This window comes from Chelmon rostratus, chromosome 1 (assembly GCF_017976325.1).
Source record: "Chelmon rostratus isolate fCheRos1 chromosome 1, fCheRos1.pri, whole genome shotgun sequence".
Classification (NCBI taxonomy): domain Eukaryota; kingdom Metazoa; phylum Chordata; class Actinopteri; order Chaetodontiformes; family Chaetodontidae; genus Chelmon; species Chelmon rostratus.
The window spans coordinates 30,521,094-30,540,781 of NC_055658.1; the positions used below are offsets into that span (position 1 = coordinate 30,521,094).

Genomic DNA, 19,688 nt, shown 5'->3' on the forward strand with positions numbered 1-19,688 from the left:
GGCTGTTGTTAATTTTAGACTGAAAAACTGACAACAGCGCAGCCCTCAAATAAAGTGAAATAAAACAAGCAACAAAGGTATTAAAACATTTATTCATTTTATACATCTTTGCAGTTCTTTCCTTGTAAGACACAGACCATTTGTACATATGTTCATCTGTAACGGCAGTGCTGGAGGGAAAGCATGACAGCGGCTGCAGGAATGTCTCAGTTTCCGTCCGTCATGTCTGCAGGCTTCATACATGGTTGTCCAGCAACGCCTCGATCAGCCTTGAGCTGTTTGTTATCGCAGTTGCTACCACAATGAATTTATAACCTGGAAACAGAAAGCAGTAATGTTTATCATGTCATTTCAACCCTCTTTCAGTAAAGTTCTCCACAAGGCTTTCTTTAACGGGTCTGTAATTTTCAAATAATTTTCAATTACTTTCATGGAAAGGATATAATGGATTTGGTACATCTCCAGTTAATAAAATCCAGTTAAATGTTAGTGTCACCTGCTGTAGGAGGAACAGCAAATCAGCTGAACATGCAAAAATGTGACATTTATCCACAGAAAAGTATAATAGTGAATTCATATTTATTTGAAATATAGCTTACATTTGCTTTTATTGGGAAATCACAGACTAATACTATAAAGCATTAATGCTCATGTCTGGCAGCTAAAATAATCTAAGTAGGTTTATTTATCTTTATATAATAAAAAAAGAAACAAAAAAATCTAGTTTTCAATTAACTAATACTGCTGAATATGAACATGTTCCTGAGGGATTCATTTCTGGAAGAAAATCCAGTTTCTTCTGTGGATGTCAGGTGATTGCCAGGATGGCACCAAAAGACTACTCCTCCATATGAATATCTTCCAAATTTGTGTCTTAATCAGGAGCAGTTCAGAATACAATGAGGCTTCTGTCTGCTAGATTAACAGTCAGGGCATCAGAAGTGCCACTAAACTCCAAACAGCAGCAACACTAACAGGAATAATGAAGGCCATAGAGGAGCTAGATGATTGCACACACTTGAAAAACCCACAAGCACCCTCCTGCAACATCAGCATTCAGGCCTTGATTACCTCTCTCCCTGCCGAGGAAACGTAGGGCCGAAATCTCAGAAAAGGTGCAGCCGCCGAGGAACATGACGAGAATGATGCGCTGAGCATCGTTCTTCGCTCTTAAATCACCTCCGTTGCTGCCTGGTGAGAGAAAAAAAGCCCTTCAGCATTCATCAGTTCAAAACATTCAGAGTGGCTCGACTTGTTCTGTTCAAACAGTCGGTATGTTTCCCCCCACTAAAGAAACAAGGTTACTCTCAGAAATCAGGTTACACCTGCCAGCAAATCAGACAACACATTCACTTGCTCTATAGCAACCTGGTTACTGTAAATCCTTTATACATGTAGTAGGTCAGTCATCAGATTCCTCCCTTAACCCAACCTTACTTTGGGACCACATCTTACTTATTTTAACTGTTTCGTACTGATGCAAGCTATGACTTCCTGAGTGCTTTTCTTCATCAGAGCATTTGGAGCAAAAGAAGTTTACAACCCAAATTTAGCTGACTTTGACTAAAAGTGCTGGAAACCAGCTAACTCAGACTTCTAGATGTGATTTTGTGTTAGTTTCAGAATTTAGTCAGACTTTGAATTAAATTATTTTGAGTATGTAAGGATCTTTCCTTTCATCCCGCCGATCTGCTGACTCAGCGTTTCCCCGTAGAAGAAGCCTATTAGAAACACAGTTATGCTTTTACGTGATCATCTGAATGGAAATCTGTCTGAGGAGATCAGGTTTCTCTCGTCTTCTCTAATCCACAAAAATCAGGTTCATGTAAGAAATCAGACAAGTGCATGAAGCCAAAAATAACCCGGTTTAGTGCATGTAAACATTCACTGAACTCAACAGCCCATTAAAAACAACTTTACATTAACACATCCAGGTGATCTAACCTGTAACAGCAAATTCATGCCCATTCAGCAGCCTGGTGACTTCTTCAAGCCCCGCCCAGCTGTCTCGCTCAAGCACCTACAGATGAGCAAACGAGGAGAAATGTAAAAGACAGTTTCACCACGACAACAACGGCCTCGCGTTGATTTGACACACAGAGAACAGGGCAGAGTCAGATCCTGTGGAATAATGAATGCTCACCTGCTCGATGAGTTTGCAGCTCAGAGGGACGTAGGCACCGCTGAAGATGTAAGCCATGTCTCGTGGGACACGCAGGTCGTATTCTTCACCCGACTTTGGCACCTTTACACAAAATATGATGATACAGCATTTTCAGAGTGGTTAGGCCAAAAAAAACATGCTGAATGGTTTTCTGTGACGATAATGGGAATTTATTTTGGAGCAAAATAGAAAAGATGATCATAATTTACCAGGCTGAGTTTTCTGCTCAGGGCTCTGAAATTGCTCTTCTTTGCAAGAGAAGAGAAGGCATCAGTCAGCTTTCCTGGAAAAAAACACAAAGAATAAAAAAAGCAATAAGGATGACGATGACAGTGGAATCTGTATTCGTCAGGTTTGCATGTATGGAGGGACACAGAGATGCAAAACGAAGCCTGTTTCACCTGCAGTTCTGTCGTTGACCAGTTTGCCTACTTTGCTCTCCATAACCGTCAGTGTTTCCCCCGGCTGCTGCTCCACCAGCAGCCCCAGCTGCCTCAGGTTGGCAAACGTGAGCAGGTGGTCCACTCCGTAGCTCTGATGCCGTCAAACAGAGAAAATGTCACACATTAGACCTCCGGGTTTAAAGGGCGAGATATTCTACGTTCTTCTCATTATCAACAAATACCACAAAAAGACCAAAACCAAGGCGAGTTTGTTGAACTTTTCAGGACTCCCTGACTTCACAGGCCTGTCTGCAGCACTCAACCTCAAGCCCATTTAATCCTACTGAAGACGAAAAACCTTTGAAAACAGGTCTCTAATGTCCCTGAACAGCTGGGTACTGAGTATTTACTAGGAACTATTTTCAACTCCAAATTAATTTACATTTCGTCATCAAGCGAGTATTTACAGTACAGTAGTCACCTGAATTCATTTGCTACCATGCTTGCTCAGGAGCATTGCAATACACACAAAAAGAGGAAGATAGTATGTGCACCACTAAAAAGGCTAAAAAAGAAACAGCAGTCATTATCTTTAAATTTTTTTCCAAAGTGTGAGAGCCGAGACACTGAGAGCTTCTCCTGTTGTCTCATTCACAAAGGCAATATGCAACTGCAAGCAAGGACGTCTGAGTGGAGGTCAACGGTCCTACAACGGTGCTAGAAACATGCAGGAAGTGAGTGTTTTCATCGCACAAGTCACTCTCTGCTCTTATGATCCCGCCTTTAGTGCGAGCGCCTCATACTTCAACATGAACACGTTACAAAAGAGTAAAAACATACTCTAAGTGAAATGAGACAATCTCCTTCTCAGACACATGTTAACCCTCACCTGTAGATACTGTGCTTTTAATGACCGGTAATCCTTAGGCAGAAGTCCTGTGAAAGAAACACCAAAAACTGTTTTTAAAACAGCATTTTAGACATTTTTTATGAAGAAATTATATGAAGACAACCCACCATTTTCTGTGATAGACAGAAGACAAAGCAGCCTCAGACTTTCTATCATGGAGACCTATGAAAAAAAGAAAGAAAAACGTTTCCAGCGTTATTATATCTATTATTCCACCTGACCTTCCATCAGACTGTGTTTATTCACCTGTCTGTTGATGTGCTCTTCTATGAACGAAATGCATTCACGGATTTCAAATCCTTCAAGTAAAGCTGGAACAGAAAACAGATTTAAATCAGTTCGCTGAGCTGAAACCTGGAGATGACGGAGCACAAGGACAGAGCAGAGTATTCTTACAGTGTTCAGTCTTCAGCAGCTCCTGAAAATCCTGCTTTGTTTTCTTCTTCATTATCGATTCACTGGCACCGATGTCTGAAAGAGACGGTGCTCCTCAGCAACGCAGCTTTGCTAAAATGATGTGAAATTCAATGTGACACACGGTGAACAGCTGCAGCACTCACGCAGGCTGAGAAGCCGATGTTCCTGTTTTAACCCTTTCAGTTCCTCTGATACGAACGTCTTCATCTGCTTTATGTCCATCCCGCGACGCTTCTGCAGGATCAGTAAAGGAAACAGCATCAGCTACGTCAGCTACGTGGTTACAGTGACTGATGAGGGTTATTAACATTTACTCACATCATATGCAGTCTGGAGATTCCTGGCTTTCTGACTGAGAAAACCAAAGACGTTGGAGAAATGCTCGTTTCTGATTTCATTGAACACCTGTGAGACATGCGAGAGTTTAACTTCAAACCATGACGACGAGAGATCTGCAGCAGACGGTTCCCCTGTGACGCCGCCACTGACCCACCTTATCCTGTGAGTTCAGCATGACTTTGACACTTTTGTCCGAGGAGGTCACATCTGGTCCAAACTCCACACATCCTGCACAAGAGATGCTGTGATGAGACGACACATCGACACAAGCAGGTACAGAAAAATCTGCAACCAGAGCATCTTGACAAACAGCGCAGTCTGAGCTGGAGATGTGAGTATTAGCACTTCATTCACTGATTCCATGTGATGCTTCACAATGTCAAAATCACAACCATCATGGTCCCCAGTAATGTCTTAAAACCTCTTCATCTCACAAAAATCCAGACAAATATACAGATTTTAGTATATTAACACCACAGAATCTATAAAATTAGCAAACGCCTGCGATCAGAAAATCGTGACCGTGTCTGTCCGTCCACAGTTGAGTCTCCACAGGCTGCTTTGATACTCACCACATTTGATTCGAAATATATCATCTACGAGTCCTTCATAGACAACTTGTGAGCACAGAGGAGTGACAAAGTCCACATCTGCAAAGACAAACACAACGTTAGCGAGGAAAGACAGCACAGCTCAGCATGTCATCCACTCACAGAAGGATACGCAGCTTCTTACCTCTGTCGATGAGAAAAACCTTTCCTATTTCAGCCTGACGAGCTCTTTGCTCTCCCTCTTCGACCTGCTCCCTCCACGACTCGTACGCCATCTGGTGCCAGACACAATTACCGAACAGTCAGTCCGCCATCATGAGCATCTCAACCCCAAACCACCCAAAACACATGACAGTTGCTCTGAAAGTCAAACTAGATGACACGACAGCTTTTACTGCACCTTGGAACATCGTCCAATCCCGTAGACCTTTGAGAAGGGGCCGTAGAGGGAGTGAAGGAGGCGCAGAGCGTTGCCGGCTGTCCTCACCCACCGCTGGTCCCCCGCCTGTGAGACAGAACACAACCTGATGCACCTGTGCTGGTACTTTGGTGCGACAATTACATTCTACCTGCTTATACGCTGATTCAAACTGCCATTAGCTCTGCAAAGATTAATCAGTTTCTCATATTTTAGACAATCTTCAAGGTGATGATAATCGTTAGTCGCAGCCCTAATTTGCATCACAATGTGCAGCAGGATTCTTATTACAGGGGGGCATTCACAGTCAGAGTGTGAAGCGTGCAGCAGCAACGATGTTTGAGAACAGACTTCAAATTCTCAGAGCCCAAACATATTTAAACTGCTTGTTTATCTGACCAACAGTCCAAAACTCAAGCTTTTCAGTTCACTGAACTAGAAGACTAAGATAGAAGTTGAAGCCAATTCATTTTATGGAACTTAACCTAATTAATCACCAAGTGTGATCAGAAATATTATTATTATTATATTAATAAACTACATAATTTGTCAACTGATCATTTCAGCTCTATTGCAGCTGCAGTGCACGTTATTCACCAGGAAGTTGTCTCTGAAGAATTCTGGCAGCTCCAGACTGATGATGTCATCGTCAAGTGGGAGAAGGTAGAAAGCCCACTCGTCCGTGGTCACGTCTGTGAGAAGGCAAAGGTCAGCACTTTCTATTACCAGCACTGATCGCCGCTACTAAACCACAGAGTGAAGAAAGAAAGGATGCTCACGCACCACCAAAGATCCCCTGCTCCTCCAGCACCGCCTCACACGCGTAGAACTGGAGGACACAAGAGGGTCAGCAGGTAAACATCCAGAACTTCACCCAAAACGAACCAAAGCAAACAACAGCAGGGTGGAAATACCTTCTGAGGGGTAAAGATGATCTTGTATCTTCTAAATCTTCCTGCTGCCTTGTCTGCATTGGCCACATCTGGAACCAGAAGGAGCATCGCATGAAATGAAATGATTTAATAGACTCATTGTGCAGGATTCAAGGAATGCAGGATCTTATAACTAAGTCACTGCATGTATGTCTGGCTGCCTGTATTGGGAAATTCTTAATGCCAATAAGATACCAGAGTTTAATACCAAAACAATATATGCCTTCATTTGAGAAATATACTAATAATATTATTTTTCCCAAATAAAACTGCATCATTTTGATTTAAATCAAAAACAGTGTGATCAAAGAATAAGCAAATATCATTAACCCTCCTATTGTCTTCGGGTCAATTTTGACCCATTTTCAAGTGTTTGCATATTATATAGTAGATGGGAAGACAATACGAGGGAATCCGACACATTCAGTGTCAGTTCATAACTCAGTGCAGCTGAGACTTTTCAGCTGGTATCATCTGATGAACTGTGTCTAATCTATACTCTCTATACATATTGTTTCAGTTTCATTTAATTTCACTTAAAGATTATGAAAAGATTATTACTGATAATGTTAAACTATCAAAGAGCCTTCACCAAAAAAAAAGAAAAAATGTCGAACTCTACTTACCACATATCCATTTCACAGTTTGTATTCTTGGCCGGATCAGAAAACAGAGCCTATAAGAGAGTAACGCCACATTGTCAGGCACACACACATCAGGTGTGTCTGTACGTGTGTGTGTGTGTGTGTGTGTGTGTGTGTGTGTGTGTGTGGAGGGTGCAGGGCTCACTGATCTGAGGTGCTGATAATAGGTTTGTATTCCACTTTGTAGAGTTTGTCGACTTCATGTTGCTGTAAAAAAAACATGCAAAATATTTGAAAATGAAACTGGAACTGATGTTTTTCTCAGTCTCAAGAGTCAGAAGAGTAACAGCTGATGAGGTTCACCTTCAGTGTTGACACATTAGCAATACGATCTAACGGGCTCATCAAGTCCGCCTCGATGAAGAGGTCCTTCTTCCCCGGGAGCTGTGCAACAAAGAGAAGAAGGTAGAAGAGTGAAGGCAGAATGCAGGACAATCTATCACCAACAAACACACACAACAGGATTTCTGCTCATTAAAATGACCTATTTGGTAACATTGCAGAGAAAAAACATTTATTTCCAACCAAGTGCTGGGGAAAAGCACAAATTAATTTTTTTTACTAATTCTGCGCTAGAATCATTTAATACTTGTGTACATGTTGTTGTTTTGTCAATGTTACATTTTCCTTCCTGTCAACAAAGACTAAGGCTTCTGTCAAACAGTCAAATTACATCCTGTGTTCTTTTCCTAAAAACCTTTCCTTGACCTTGATGGAAAACATCATTAGGTAGTGAGGTAAATGTTGCTGCTGCAAGGGATTGTGGGACAGCGTTATCTCCTTTCCTTTTGTACAGGTTGGTCCTGTGTATCCTGTGCGAGAGCTAAGAAAGGAGGCATGAAAGCACCTGTCCTTTGCATTTAGAGAATTCAAACAGCTCTTATCATGGCTGCCAGATAACAGCAGGTCATTTCACTCTTTCTCAGATCAAAAGACTATTCAACCACAGCGCCTCTGGACTGAGCAGATGTGGGATTTTAAATAGTTTCTCATGCTTTACTTTTGGTATCAAGTGATGTGACATTTAACAGGCAATACATATCCTGTATACATAGAATATAAGGATATCACATATTTTTGTGAGTTGTTGATAATAAATAAATAGAGAATATCGAGACTTAAACTTTACATTTTTGAAAATGATAAAGCAAATCATTTGACCTCTGACCTACACCTGCTGTGACATCACAGATGGGGTGTGGTCAAAAGTGTAACAGCTGTTTGGTAATTGCACACAGTCCCCTCAAACACATTTAGAGTAAAAGCATCCTTCAGTTCTCTGCTTTGGTAAGGCTCACTGTCAGTTGTGTGCTCAGTTGATCCCCTACAATAAAAACACTAACATCAGCCATTTATACCTGCCAGTCATATTACTGGTGGCATGTTTGCAGTAGGAGCCGGGTGGCAGCCAGCCAAGCAAATTAAGTACACACTGTGGCTTGATCTTACCTGTTCCAGCAGGTAGATGAGCTGATCTCTGGCCAGCCTCTTGAGCAGAGAGAAGTCAGGGAGCTCCGGAGAATCTCTCCTGGCACTGTGAGCCATACTGGGCCACAACGGCGACAAGACAATAATCACTCAAAAACCAAATAAAAAAAAACCCTCATATAATGTCACTACGCCAGGAACAGACTGTGTAACGCCAGAGAGGCTTCAACCAACAGACACACAGGAGAGGCAAGAATCTCTGCTGTGTTCTGCTGGCTAGGTTAGCTTGTTGGCTAAAAACACACCCTTCACATGACACGATTTTAAGACTGCGATTAGCCTTAAAATGTTGACACTGAAATAAAAATAATTTCACAAAAATATTCCAGAGGAAAAATTAATCAGTGACGATCTGTCAAAACATGAGCAAAAATGCGTTTACGCGACATTTGAAACTGCCTGCTTCCGTAGCTAAATAAATGTAAATCATCTCCTCGTCAGCTGTTTCCACCCGGACACCATAAAGAGCGGAATGAAACACTTCATGGGCAGCGACGTTGGAGTCTAAATCATCTGACGCAGTTTTTCTCTCACTACACATTGCTTTACACCATGAATTCAGACGCAGTTTTGTTGCTAGAGACTGTTAATTTTGCCGCAGAGAAACATCGCAACCAACGACGTAAAGATACAGAACAAACTCCGTACATTAATCACCCCATTGGTAGGTAGGAGCCTTTTTACTTTGTTGTGATGCGTTCATGTGCTGCTCGTAAATCTTCTAACACTTGAGAAGTCCGAGATAAGTAACAGGTTGTTGGCGTTAAAGTTTGCTGTCTGTTGTAGTTTAAAAACCGTCTCAAATTAGAATGAAAGCTGTTTGTTAAATAAATGCAAGATAGGCTTACAAATCTACTGCTGGACATATCACTAAGTCACGACGTTTAAACCAAGTTGATTTGAAAACAGCATCTGGCTGACAACCTCTCATATCCCCTTCTTCTTTAAAGACAGACCGTGTTATGGTTAATATGCTGATCATGATCTGATTAACATTAACACAACACCTTGACGTTTTGTACTCTGGTACCGGCTGTGGGTGTGTGACGTTTGTTTTCGTGAAAGGCCGAATGGTGCGTCCCACAGTTGGGACAGCATTATCTCCTTTCCTTTCACAAGGGAAGGCACAGTGTTCCCTATGCTAAAGGAGAGAGGAAAGGAAGCACTGAAGCACCTTTCCTGAGCATGTAGCTTGGCTGCCACTTCCGGGTCATTTCAAACGGCAAAATGGCAATAAAATAAGCAAAAAAGACTATTTTAATGCTTAACTTTTGATATCAAGAGATGTGACGTTGGAATTAAAGAGAATAAAATCCATTTTGGATATTAGTTAATTTAATAGTGATTAGTAGAACTAGACTGATAAACTGGCCAGGCCGATATATCGGCTGATATTATTGCAGATATATTGGTGTATAGAAATGGCAAAGAAATTAAGAGCATAAAGAAATTGCAGTACATAATTGCCAAACTAGGTTCGATTTCGTTTAGAAACTCCCTTTATATAGTTTATCCACCAGAGAGCCTTGATAAGTTTAACTTTCAGCTGTAAAATGTTGCTCAGTGTGTAATTTGGTCAGAACTCTTTAAAAATATAATAAAAATCTCAAACCTCCGTATCAAGATTTGAAATTTTTAAAACTCTGAAATATTAATGTACTGCCTTCATAAATGCATTACTGGTTGGGCTTTAAAAATCATATTTATATATTAGTTAGCAATATTGCAAAGCATTTCAAATTTACTAAAAAAAAATTGCGCTTACAACATAATAGAGTAGACAGCTGAGTTTATTATATCTGAGTGTCTTATGGGACTTCCCTCATTGTGTTCATGGCTTGGTTGAATGGTTCATGTCCACTCAGTATATAATCCTGATATTTGTGGCAGCAGCTGAAAACAGTGAGACCTCTTGTTGATTTTCCTCTCTGATACTCACAGCTCTGTGTGTGTACTTCTCAGGAGTAGCGAGAATCCTCAGCCATGAAGGAGGCGTCGCAGACATCGCGGTTTTGCAAGTATGTTATCAGTTATGTACTGTCAAGCAACACTGTGAAGTCCGGCGTTTGTCGTGTTACCCAGGCTGTGTGTGGTGTTTGTGCTGCAGGCCGCTCTGCTTCATGACACGGTGGAGGACACGGACACCTCTCCCGCAGAGCTTGAAGCAAAGTTTGGACCGATCGTTGCTCGTATCGTTCAGGAGGTGACGGATGATAAAAGCCTGCCCAAACAGGAGAGGAAGCGTCAGCAGGTGGAACATGCGCCGCATTGCAGCCACCAAGCCAAACTGGTCAAACTGGCTGATAAACTCTACAATCTGAGGGACCTGAACCGCTGCACACCTGTCGGTCAGCACCTTTCTCTCACTGTCGCTGCTTGTTTACTGTAACTGAGGAGGGTTTTTTTTCATTCCAGTTATCTATGTTTTTATCCTTTATTGTGTTTAAAACAAATAGTCTTAAACATTTATGTAAATTGTATAGTTTGATGTGCAGTGAATACACATTTCAATTTGAAACTTTTAAGAATTATATGGCTAGAGCAGAATGTGATAAGGAATGGAAAAGTTAGAGAGAAAAAGATACGTTTTACAGTGTTGGTACACCGTGTCTCTATTGTGAATTCAGCATGTGTATTGTCTATAACGAGCGAAAAGCAATACAACACCCCTGCAATTTTTATTGAAACTAGAGATAAGAAGACACAGTAAATAACCCAAACTAAATAATTAGATCATTCAGCATTGAGCTGCTACATTTGGTAGCATAATAGAGAGATTTTTGCTCATCTTTTCTTTTCCCTTGATTTCCTAGATTTTGTTTTCTCATCATTTTACTTCAGAGCAGTTTTATTCATGCTTTCATTTTTTTGTTTATTTTTTATTAATGTGTGTGTGTTTGGCAGGTTGGACAGCCGAGCGGGTCCAGGAGTATTTTGTGTGGGCCTGTGAGGTGGTGAAAGGCCTGAGAGGGACCAGTTCAGCTCTGGAGGAGAAGCTGGAGGAGCTGTTCAGACAGAGAGGAGTCCAGCTCTGACAACACAGCCGCAACACGGTGGAGAATAGAATATCCAAATGACAAATCAAATACGTTTTCATTTCTAAATTATACAAATAAATCATATTTCTTATACATGTGTGGTCCCTAATTTCTTTGTTCATATTTGGTTGTACAGTTAAATTCAGGTTATGCTGAGAGTTTGGTGTAGTGAAATGTAGTGTCTTTATTAGCATTTGAATGAGTATTACTGTTGTATTAGTTATCAGCTAGTGGATGTGATACTTCTAGGTTTGCTACCTGTAACTTGTAAGGACACACATGCTGGGTCAGTCACTCTTTCACTGTAATCAGCAGGATTTAACGGTATGTGATACAGCGCATGATATTAATACTTAATATATGTGCAGAATCTATCTATCTATCTATCTATCTATCTATCTATCGTATAGTTATTATGTGCAATAACATATCTGCTTATATTTGGAATCAATGTCACTTTATCAACCACATCCACCTCCTCTGTGATTGTAAACATCAATGGTTTCTTCTTGCATTAGAAGGTATTTTTCTTGCATTCACTGTACATAGGATACCTTATTGTTTTTTCATTTTTAAAATTTCTTTTTTTTTTTTTTTTGCCTATTTGCACGATCTATCTATCTATCGGATGTTTATTTCTGAAATAGAATTCACTCATAGTAACCAGTAAACTGCAGTTCATCGGTGGTCAAAAAAGATTTAAGGTTGAGCAGTGTGTGTTTCTTGAAGGGCGAAATTATCTCACGGAACAAATCAACTTCCGGTCCGCTCGCTCTTCAGTAGCTCAAACTTCCGTTTGATTGAAAGGAAGACGAGCTCATTTTGCTCAAGTAAAATACTAATTTGTACTTTAATTCCGTTAAGACCATCGACCAGGCAGTCATGTCTAGTCGCGAGGCTCTCAACATGAAGCTCCCTCCGATCCAGTCCACGGCCGGAGCCGTGCCGGTCCGGAATGAAAAAGGTGAGACATAGCGGGTAGCTAGCAGGCAGCTAGCGGCGTGCTAAGCTAGCCAGCTAGCATAGCATAACCTCAGCGTTTTAACACAAATAACTGTCTGAAATGACGAGTAGGGTCCAGTTACTAATTTTTCCGGATTTATTAAAACTTATCCACGCACATTAGTGGCAGCAATTTTTTTTCAGGCTGCAGGAGCATGTTCAAGCTCATGCATCAAGAACGAAATGTTTTGGTGTCCACATACTTATGGCCTTATAGTGTGGGTGGAAGAGCCACACTATAAGAATAGTGCTTCGATAAACCCCATAGGATCCAGTATAACCGCACTGACTACAGCATCAAAAGAGACCATGGGGTTCAATCCACTCTCTCTCGTTTCTGATATTTTATTGCCCAAACAAACAATTAATTAGTTATGAAGTTAAACAACAGATTAGTCAACGGTCAAAATAACTGTCAGTTTGCAGCCTGCCTTGAAGCAGCAATTCTTACAGACATTATGTGTGACAACCGATTAATTTACGATCAAAATTGTTAGAACATTTTCTGATGATTATAGTTATATAGATTCAGCTGTATTGGGTTTTTCTGTCAGCGTCATAAACCTTAATAGTACATCCAAAAAAGCAAGATGAAATTAATAATAATGAATCATCACATTTCTGACTCAGCACCAGGGGTCTGAACGCTCATTATTGTCTCTGCTTATCCCAGGCGAGCTCTCCATGGAGAAGGTGAAGGTGAAGAGGTACGTGTCAGGTAAACGTCCTGACTATGCACCAATGGAGTCATCAGATGAGGAAGAAGAGGACTTCCAGTTTGTGAAGAAGGGAAAGGAAATGGAGCCAGAGGTGGAGCTGGAGGAAGAGGAGGTCTCTGACCCACGTCTCAAACGTCTGCTCAACCGTGTCTCTGAGGATGTGGAGGAGAGGTATCAAACAGCTGTGAAGATTTTATTGAGTTTACTTATGTGATCATTACATTTTGTAAAGCAGAAAGGCTACTTTGATCCACATTGCTTCCTGTTTCTTTATCCTCAGGCTTGCGAGACACAGACAGATTGCAGAGCCTGAAGTGGTGGCTGAGAGCAGCGAGGACTCTGATGAAGGCACCTGGCACCCAGAGCGGGAGGAGAGTAGTGAAGAAGAAGAGGAGGAGGAAGAAGAAGTGGATGATGAGGTTGCCATCTGTGCTGTTTAATTTTAACTAAATGTCTTGAGCTTGCTTCTTGTAGTCAGAATACCTGTCGGTGTTTGTCATCAAGAAAAGGTATTAATGTGGACTTTCTGCGCAGGAAATTGAGAGGAGACGAGCAATGATGAGGCAGCGAGCCGTTGAACGAAAGAATGAGGAGATGGAGGTCATGGAGGTGGAGGAGGAAGGGAAGTCCGGGGAGGAGTCAGAGTCAGAGTCTGAATATGAAGAATACACAGACAGCGAGGATGAAGCAGAGCCACGGCTCAAACCTGTCTTCATTCGCAAGTATGAACTGAAACATCTGCAGAGATGTTTCTAAAAACAAATGTACATTAACCCTTAAATGTTCTTTGTTGGGGTCATGTGGAAGTAATGGCTTGCTACATGCATCATCTCCGGTCTCTCTTTCCTCATCTGTTCTTGAATCTACTGTAGCGAGTGACAGAGAGCGAGCTATAACCAGCATGCTGCTTAATGGTGTAACAACACTTAATTTTCATTTCATAGGCTTAGTGTGTATCTCCTCTGTCTGTTTGCACCACAGAAAGGACAGAGTCACGGTGGCGGAGCGTGAAGCGGAGGAGCAGAGGCAAAGAGAGCTGGAGGCCGAGGCCAAGAAGCAGGCAGAGGAGCGACGGCGCTACACCCTCAAGATTGTGGAAGAGGAGGCTAAGAAAGAGTTTGAGGAGAACCGGCGCACACTGGCTGCTCTGGAGGCTTTGGACACTGACGGAGAGAACGAGGAGGAAGAATACGAAGCCTGGAAAGTCAGAGAGCTGAAACGCATCAAGAGGGACAGAGAGGCCAGAGAACTGTGAGTAAACAGATTTGACTCCCTGAAATGACTGAACTTGAGATATTTATTAGCTTCCAGTAGCCCTGTGGTGTTGTTGGGATGTTAATGATGGTGTTCTTCCTCAGCATGGAGAGGGAGAAGTCTGAAATTGAGAGATTCCACAACTTGACAGAAGAGGAGCGCAGGGCTGAGCTCCGCAACAGCGGCAAAGTCATCACCAACAAAGCCACCAAAGGCAAATACAAGTTCCTCCAGAAGTACTACCACAGAGGAGCCTTCTTCATGGTAAGTCACTGCAGAGAGGAATTCTGACTGTGACTGCAGCTCAGTCTCACATCATCTACCTGAGCTGTCTCAGGTACATGAGGAACTCACTGTGGAGACTGAAGTGATCTGTACTAGTTCTTTCAAAGACAGTGGAGACATCAACGACACCTGCAGGGCTGCGTTTCTGGTGTATGAACTTTAAATTTCTACCATTTGTGTGTAATAACAGGGTAAATCGATTGGTCTTTATTTTATCAATGCAACATTTCCGATCTGATCTCAGCTGTATTGTTAACCCTTCATTACTCTATTTCATTATAAGTATGTGATACATGCAACCTGTATGTTCTAGCATGCCCGTTGGTCAGGATACACATCTAAAATAGATTTTTAGCTGCAGTGATGCAGTTTTCTAGTTGAATTAAGCTTCTAATAAGGTGAAGAACTTCTTGATTGATCAGAATTTTTTCATAAAATCTAAGATGTATCTGTGCAGGTTAGGACAAGTTTAATGGTAAAATGTCGATCAGTGTGTTTTAATGACTAAAAGAGCTCATGAAGTTTGGTTTGATTCAGTGTTACAGACAGTAAATCCTCAGCTGCTGACACCACAGAGGCAGCTGCAGGTTGCTCCGTGGTCTGAATCTGTAAACATGATTTCTGTTACAGGATGGGGAGGACGATGTGTACAAGAGAGATTTCAGCGCACCGACTCTGGAGGATCACTTCAACAAGACCATCTTGCCCAAAGTCATGCAGGTCAGCTGCTTTTACTTGTTTACTCATGTGCACTGGTCAACTGGATGTTATAGCAGAATAATTCCCCTGTGATCAACTAATCTCTTGTAAGTCCTAAAATCTTTAATTAATTAAAATATATATGTTGTTTATGTGATGATGAGACACGTGGGACAAAACAGTTTCCACGAGAAGATGAAATGAATTTGGCGACTTCTTGCCTCTAAAATATTGATGTTAGTCCATTGAATCATGTACCAAATGTGTGTACATCTGTCTTAACATTGTATTTTTTCCTGCCATTAACCTCTTAAATGTAATTTTTCCACTTTAAATTGGTTTAAATTCAGAAAAAAGAAAACCACATCAGATTCCAGGATGATATTTTGTATGTGCTTGTTTCATTAATACTAATTTATTTATATTAGTTATTTCTATAAGTAAAATATTTTAACCCAAGAAAATGAGTGCAAATTGTTATTCATATTGTAGTGGTGTTCAGCGGAAATTCACCAGCTGGATTTGCCGTTTTCCTTTGAATGAAGTCATTCAGCTCTCTGATTTGACCTCCTCTGATTTATTTCCCCTCACAAGGTCAAAAACTTTGGTCGGTCTGGACGTACCAAGTACACCCACCTGGTGGACCAGGACACCACGTCGTTCGACTCAGCCTGGGCCCAGGAGAGCGCTCAGAACAGCAAGTTCTTCAAGCAGAAGGCGGCAGGCGTGAGGGACGTGTTTGAGCGGCCCACAGTGAAGAAGAGGAAGACTTAAGATGTGTGAGGATGTCCTGCAGCTTTAGAGACTGTCCAGAGACTGAGCTGCATCCTGCTGAGTCCAAGGACTCTTTCCTGGACCTCATGTTGTGGAAGGAAAACAGACTGATTCCACTGTTCATCTACCAGGAAGGTGCACCATCATTTAAAAGACGTAATTTAATGTTGGCTCCTCGAACTCGACTTAAAAATGCAGATGTTTTTTTAGCTCATTTCCTTCTGTATTCGAGGATCGCTGCATTTTGAGGAGCTGCAGGGAAAATATTAATGATGTAATGTCAAAAGATTTGTCATCACACCCAGATAACCTTCAGCTTTAAAGCAGTGGGTTGGGATGTAATTTTGTACAAGTCAGCTTCTAACAACATTAAGTTTGCAGGTACTGATTTCCTGCATTACCTTTTTTTCCCTTATTTGTGAAAGTACAGAAATTGTAACTTGGTTTGTTTGTGAATAAAACTTGTATTTTCATTCTTTTTAAAACTTTTCCACAGAAAGCAAAACAAGGATTTAAATGAATTTAATCACAGGCACAAAAGGAGGCAGGTCAACTTTTATTTTATAAAAGAAAAAGGGGGGGGGGGGGTTGATTACGTCACAAGACTTTAACCGCTGACTTCAGTTCAGCCCTGTTGTCTTGGTGAGCTCTGGTAAAAAACACAAAGTGAAGCAGTCCAGTGTGTGAAAATCCTGTTTGTTCAGTTGGTCAGAGCCACCAGAGCCTCCACCACGTTCCCCATGTGTTCCCTCAGACTGCGCTCTGCCACGGCCCTCGAAATCTCCATCTCCGACATCTGCACAGCAACACAAAAATGTTCCGTTTAACAAACTAAAGGAACACTGACAAGCTGATTATAAAAATGCACAAGTTTAAGTAACTTGACTAAAGTCAAAATATATGGACACCCCACCCACATACGTTTGTACTTTGAGGCTGTTCACGGTTTGAGGGCCTTGATTCCCGAGACAGGAAATGTTAAAGCTTCAGCATACAATAATTTAGACAGTGTTTTTAGTGGTCAAGTCAACACTCCTGCGTACAAAGCCTGGTCCATAAAGAAATGGTTTTTCCAGTTTGGTGTGGGAGACCCAGACTGGCCTGCACAGGCCGGAGCTCTGGAACGCCAACTTCCAGCCAGACCTGATGACTCGCCACCAGTGTTACACCTCATTACTGCTCTTGTGACTGAATGGGAGCAAATCCTTGAAACCAGGTTATAAAATTTGGTGGGAAACCTCCCTAGATGAGTGAAGGCTGTAACAGCAGATTCATGCTCATCAGACTCTCTCACAGGTCTTTGACTTGGTGATCCAGCACAGCGAACAAAAAGGTTAAAAATTAAGAGGTTAAGTTTAAACGTTGAAAACAAGAATCACATGTTGTTGAGAATAATTAGATATGCTACGTGATGCTTCATGTTTTGGAATGGCATATGGGTGTACCGTTCTGGTGTCCACATACTTTTGGCCGTGTAGTGTACCAAAACCAAACACGCAGCTTTAACATCACTTTAACAGATTAATGGGCAAAAAACAGTAAAGAACTTACAATTAGTTCTACGTCCTCTTTCTTGATGGTGACTTTGGCCAGCTCTTTTTCTCTGAAAGCAAAACGACACACAGTGAGAACAATCGACAGGTTCTGTGTAGAAGCTCAGGCTGGATGTCTGGACGGTTTGGGATTAAAGACCTGAAGAAAATACTCCACCTGCTGATAACAACGAATACTTTGCTTCTCTTAGTCAGATCTGGGTTCGCTTTCTGTGGCAGGCGATTGCTCGGTAACTACAGGATCCACGTACGATCCACAGGAAAGAAATGATGCTGCTCTTACACATCATCTGTCCACATGTAAAGGCCGGAAGGCTCAACACTGAACTCACCTCTCTTGTTTAGCTTTCTGTTCTCGCGACCTTCTGTCTCCAATCACTGACATGGCCTGAAACAACAGACATTGTTCGTATTAATATTAGTATTAATGTGATCACCCAGTTTCAAATATGAAAGCCAACTGTAACCCTAACCCAACACAGGGAAAGTCCTACATGTGTATTTAACTACAATAAAACAAGGGATTTGTTTGTATTGTACATTTTACCAGTGTTCAGGTCTTTTTCTCTTCATTTCAAGAATTTGAAATATAAAATAAAGCACAAATAGAAAGGTGCACTTATATATGTGACACTTGGCCATCATCACTACGTCATAAAAAATAAAACTCAAATTTGTTACAATAAATAATGTCTAATAATGTCAGCGCATTCACATACATACATACATACATTTCACTACTAATGAACAACTTTCCATAATTTTCTGGAGAATTTAACAGAATACATGAAACAAGTAATGTTATTTTAGTGCAAATTATGATACATAATTTTTTCATGTACATTTTTGCACAAAGTATTTTTTTATTCATCTTAAATACTCCTGGATGATCAACTGGCAACAATTCTGATAATTGATGACCCATTTATTGTACAGATGAGCAAACCTGGCAAAAATTCCTTGGTTCCAGTTTCTCATATGTAAAGAGCTGCTGCTTGTCTCTGACAGATCATTTTACACTGAATATCTTTGGGTTTGGGACTGTTGTTAAGATAAAACAAGAAGTCACCCTGGATTCACAGAACTTAAACACTTCACAGACTAAATGATGAATACGTAAATCACAAATAGTCCACAGATTAATCAATGATAAATAAGTTTTAGTTGCAACACTAATGTTACTCATCCTAATAATAGAAAATCAATCTTTGATCTCTGACCCAGTTGCTCCAAAAACCTGAAAAAGACATATTTCATGACCCAATCCTTCTAAAGATTAGCAGGAGCATTTAAAAAATATGACTGAAACTCAAACTGACTCATTTCTAAGACCTATCAGACTGTCGTTCTTGGCCGTTTTGCGATCAAACAAACATCAACTGTTCTTTTAGAGAAAAACTGCTCGGAAATGATGATTATTATGATGATTGTTTTGGAGAACAGTGATGCTGAGGACCCTTATATAACTTTCTGTAAGAACCCATATGATATTCTTTAAAAGCTGCAGTCCGTTTTTCTTTTAAGCTATAATTAACGTGGTAATTTCTGCTAATTATTGGTATCTTTGTACAGTCACTTGTTCTTGTATATCTGCATATATCTGTCTTTGTTCTGAAGACATTCACTGACATTGCGACTTGTTAACATGTTGGTTCACTGAAGCAAACTGAGGAACAGCTTTAGCTAACTTGCTATAAGGTTGTTAGCCACCGAGTTAATCGTTCGCTGGATAATAACCAAGTAAATAACTGTTTTTTAACATCTAGCGATGACATTCCCTTATGATTATCTATAAATATCTAGCTAGACAACAACTTAAATGAAACACGGTACAAATCTTCCTCACTAATCACATGGTTTGGTATGAGTGATGATGTTCGGCAGTGCAGCCAGCGGAAGCCGCATGTTTCCTGGCTAACGTTAGCCGGGAGCTCTCACCGTTTCTAAATCGGAGCTGGAGATTTCCTTCTCCTCCGCGTAGTCCGTGACTCTCTCCAAATCAGCGGCTCCACTGTCATGTTTCCGAGGCTTTTCTGCCGGTTTCCCAGTGCAGTTTTCCTCGGCTTCCAGATCCAAATCGACGTCTCCCTCTGCCGCCATGATTGCTCCAGTGAGGCC

At 41.1% G+C, this 19,688-nt stretch overlaps 4 protein-coding genes across 6 annotated transcripts; 2 read left to right on the forward strand and 2 right to left on the reverse strand.

Annotated features, from left to right (window-relative positions):
- Positions 1-74: 74 nt before the first annotated feature.
- Positions 75-10,575, reverse strand: vps33b (VPS33B late endosome and lysosome associated). 3 transcript variants are annotated; one of them, XM_041956018.1, is made up of 24 exons: positions 10,186-10,575; positions 8,208-8,304; positions 7,062-7,142; positions 6,904-6,965; positions 6,741-6,790; positions 6,097-6,164; positions 5,966-6,011; positions 5,780-5,874; positions 5,165-5,269; positions 4,949-5,039; positions 4,786-4,863; positions 4,368-4,441; positions 4,193-4,279; positions 4,018-4,108; positions 3,854-3,928; positions 3,704-3,768; positions 3,565-3,619; positions 3,437-3,483; positions 2,566-2,698; positions 2,374-2,447; positions 2,144-2,245; positions 1,945-2,020; positions 1,072-1,191; positions 75-315 (listed from the first exon to the last, which is right to left on the reverse strand). In XM_041956018.1, exons 2-24 carry the CDS (start codon positions 8,301-8,303, stop codon positions 236-238), a joined length of 1,851 nt encoding a protein of 616 aa, XP_041811952.1. In that variant the 5' UTR covers position 8,304; positions 10,186-10,575; the 3' UTR covers positions 75-235. The 3 variants fall into 3 exon arrangements, with proteins under 3 accessions (XP_041811952.1, XP_041811884.1, XP_041811827.1); XM_041955950.1 differs by lacking the exon at positions 10,186-10,575 and adding an exon at positions 9,254-9,273; XM_041955893.1 differs by lacking the exon at positions 10,186-10,575 and adding an exon at positions 9,095-9,205.
- Positions 8,704-11,368, forward strand: hddc3 (HD domain containing 3). Its single transcript, XM_041956236.1, has 4 exons — positions 8,704-8,910; positions 10,209-10,264; positions 10,354-10,594; positions 11,151-11,368. Exons 1-4 carry the CDS (start codon positions 8,799-8,801, stop codon positions 11,279-11,281), a joined length of 540 nt encoding a protein of 179 aa, XP_041812170.1. The 5' UTR covers positions 8,704-8,798; the 3' UTR covers positions 11,282-11,368.
- Positions 11,369-12,061: 693 nt separating this feature from the next.
- On the forward strand, positions 12,062-16,578 carry mfap1 (microfibril associated protein 1). Its single transcript, XM_041956132.1, has 8 exons — positions 12,062-12,248; positions 12,960-13,176; positions 13,286-13,424; positions 13,540-13,727; positions 13,987-14,256; positions 14,364-14,523; positions 15,175-15,264; positions 15,838-16,578. Exons 1-8 carry the CDS (start codon positions 12,167-12,169, stop codon positions 16,015-16,017), a joined length of 1,326 nt encoding a protein of 441 aa, XP_041812066.1. The 5' UTR covers positions 12,062-12,166; the 3' UTR covers positions 16,018-16,578.
- On the reverse strand, positions 16,559-19,688 carry hypk (huntingtin interacting protein K). The gene is made up of 4 exons (XM_041956359.1): positions 19,509-19,688; positions 17,903-17,958; positions 17,569-17,620; positions 16,559-16,813 (listed from the first exon to the last, which is right to left on the reverse strand). The coding sequence occupies exons 1-4, from the start codon at positions 19,668-19,670 to the stop codon at positions 16,718-16,720; spliced, it is 366 nt and encodes a 121-aa protein (XP_041812293.1). The 5' UTR covers positions 19,671-19,688; the 3' UTR covers positions 16,559-16,717.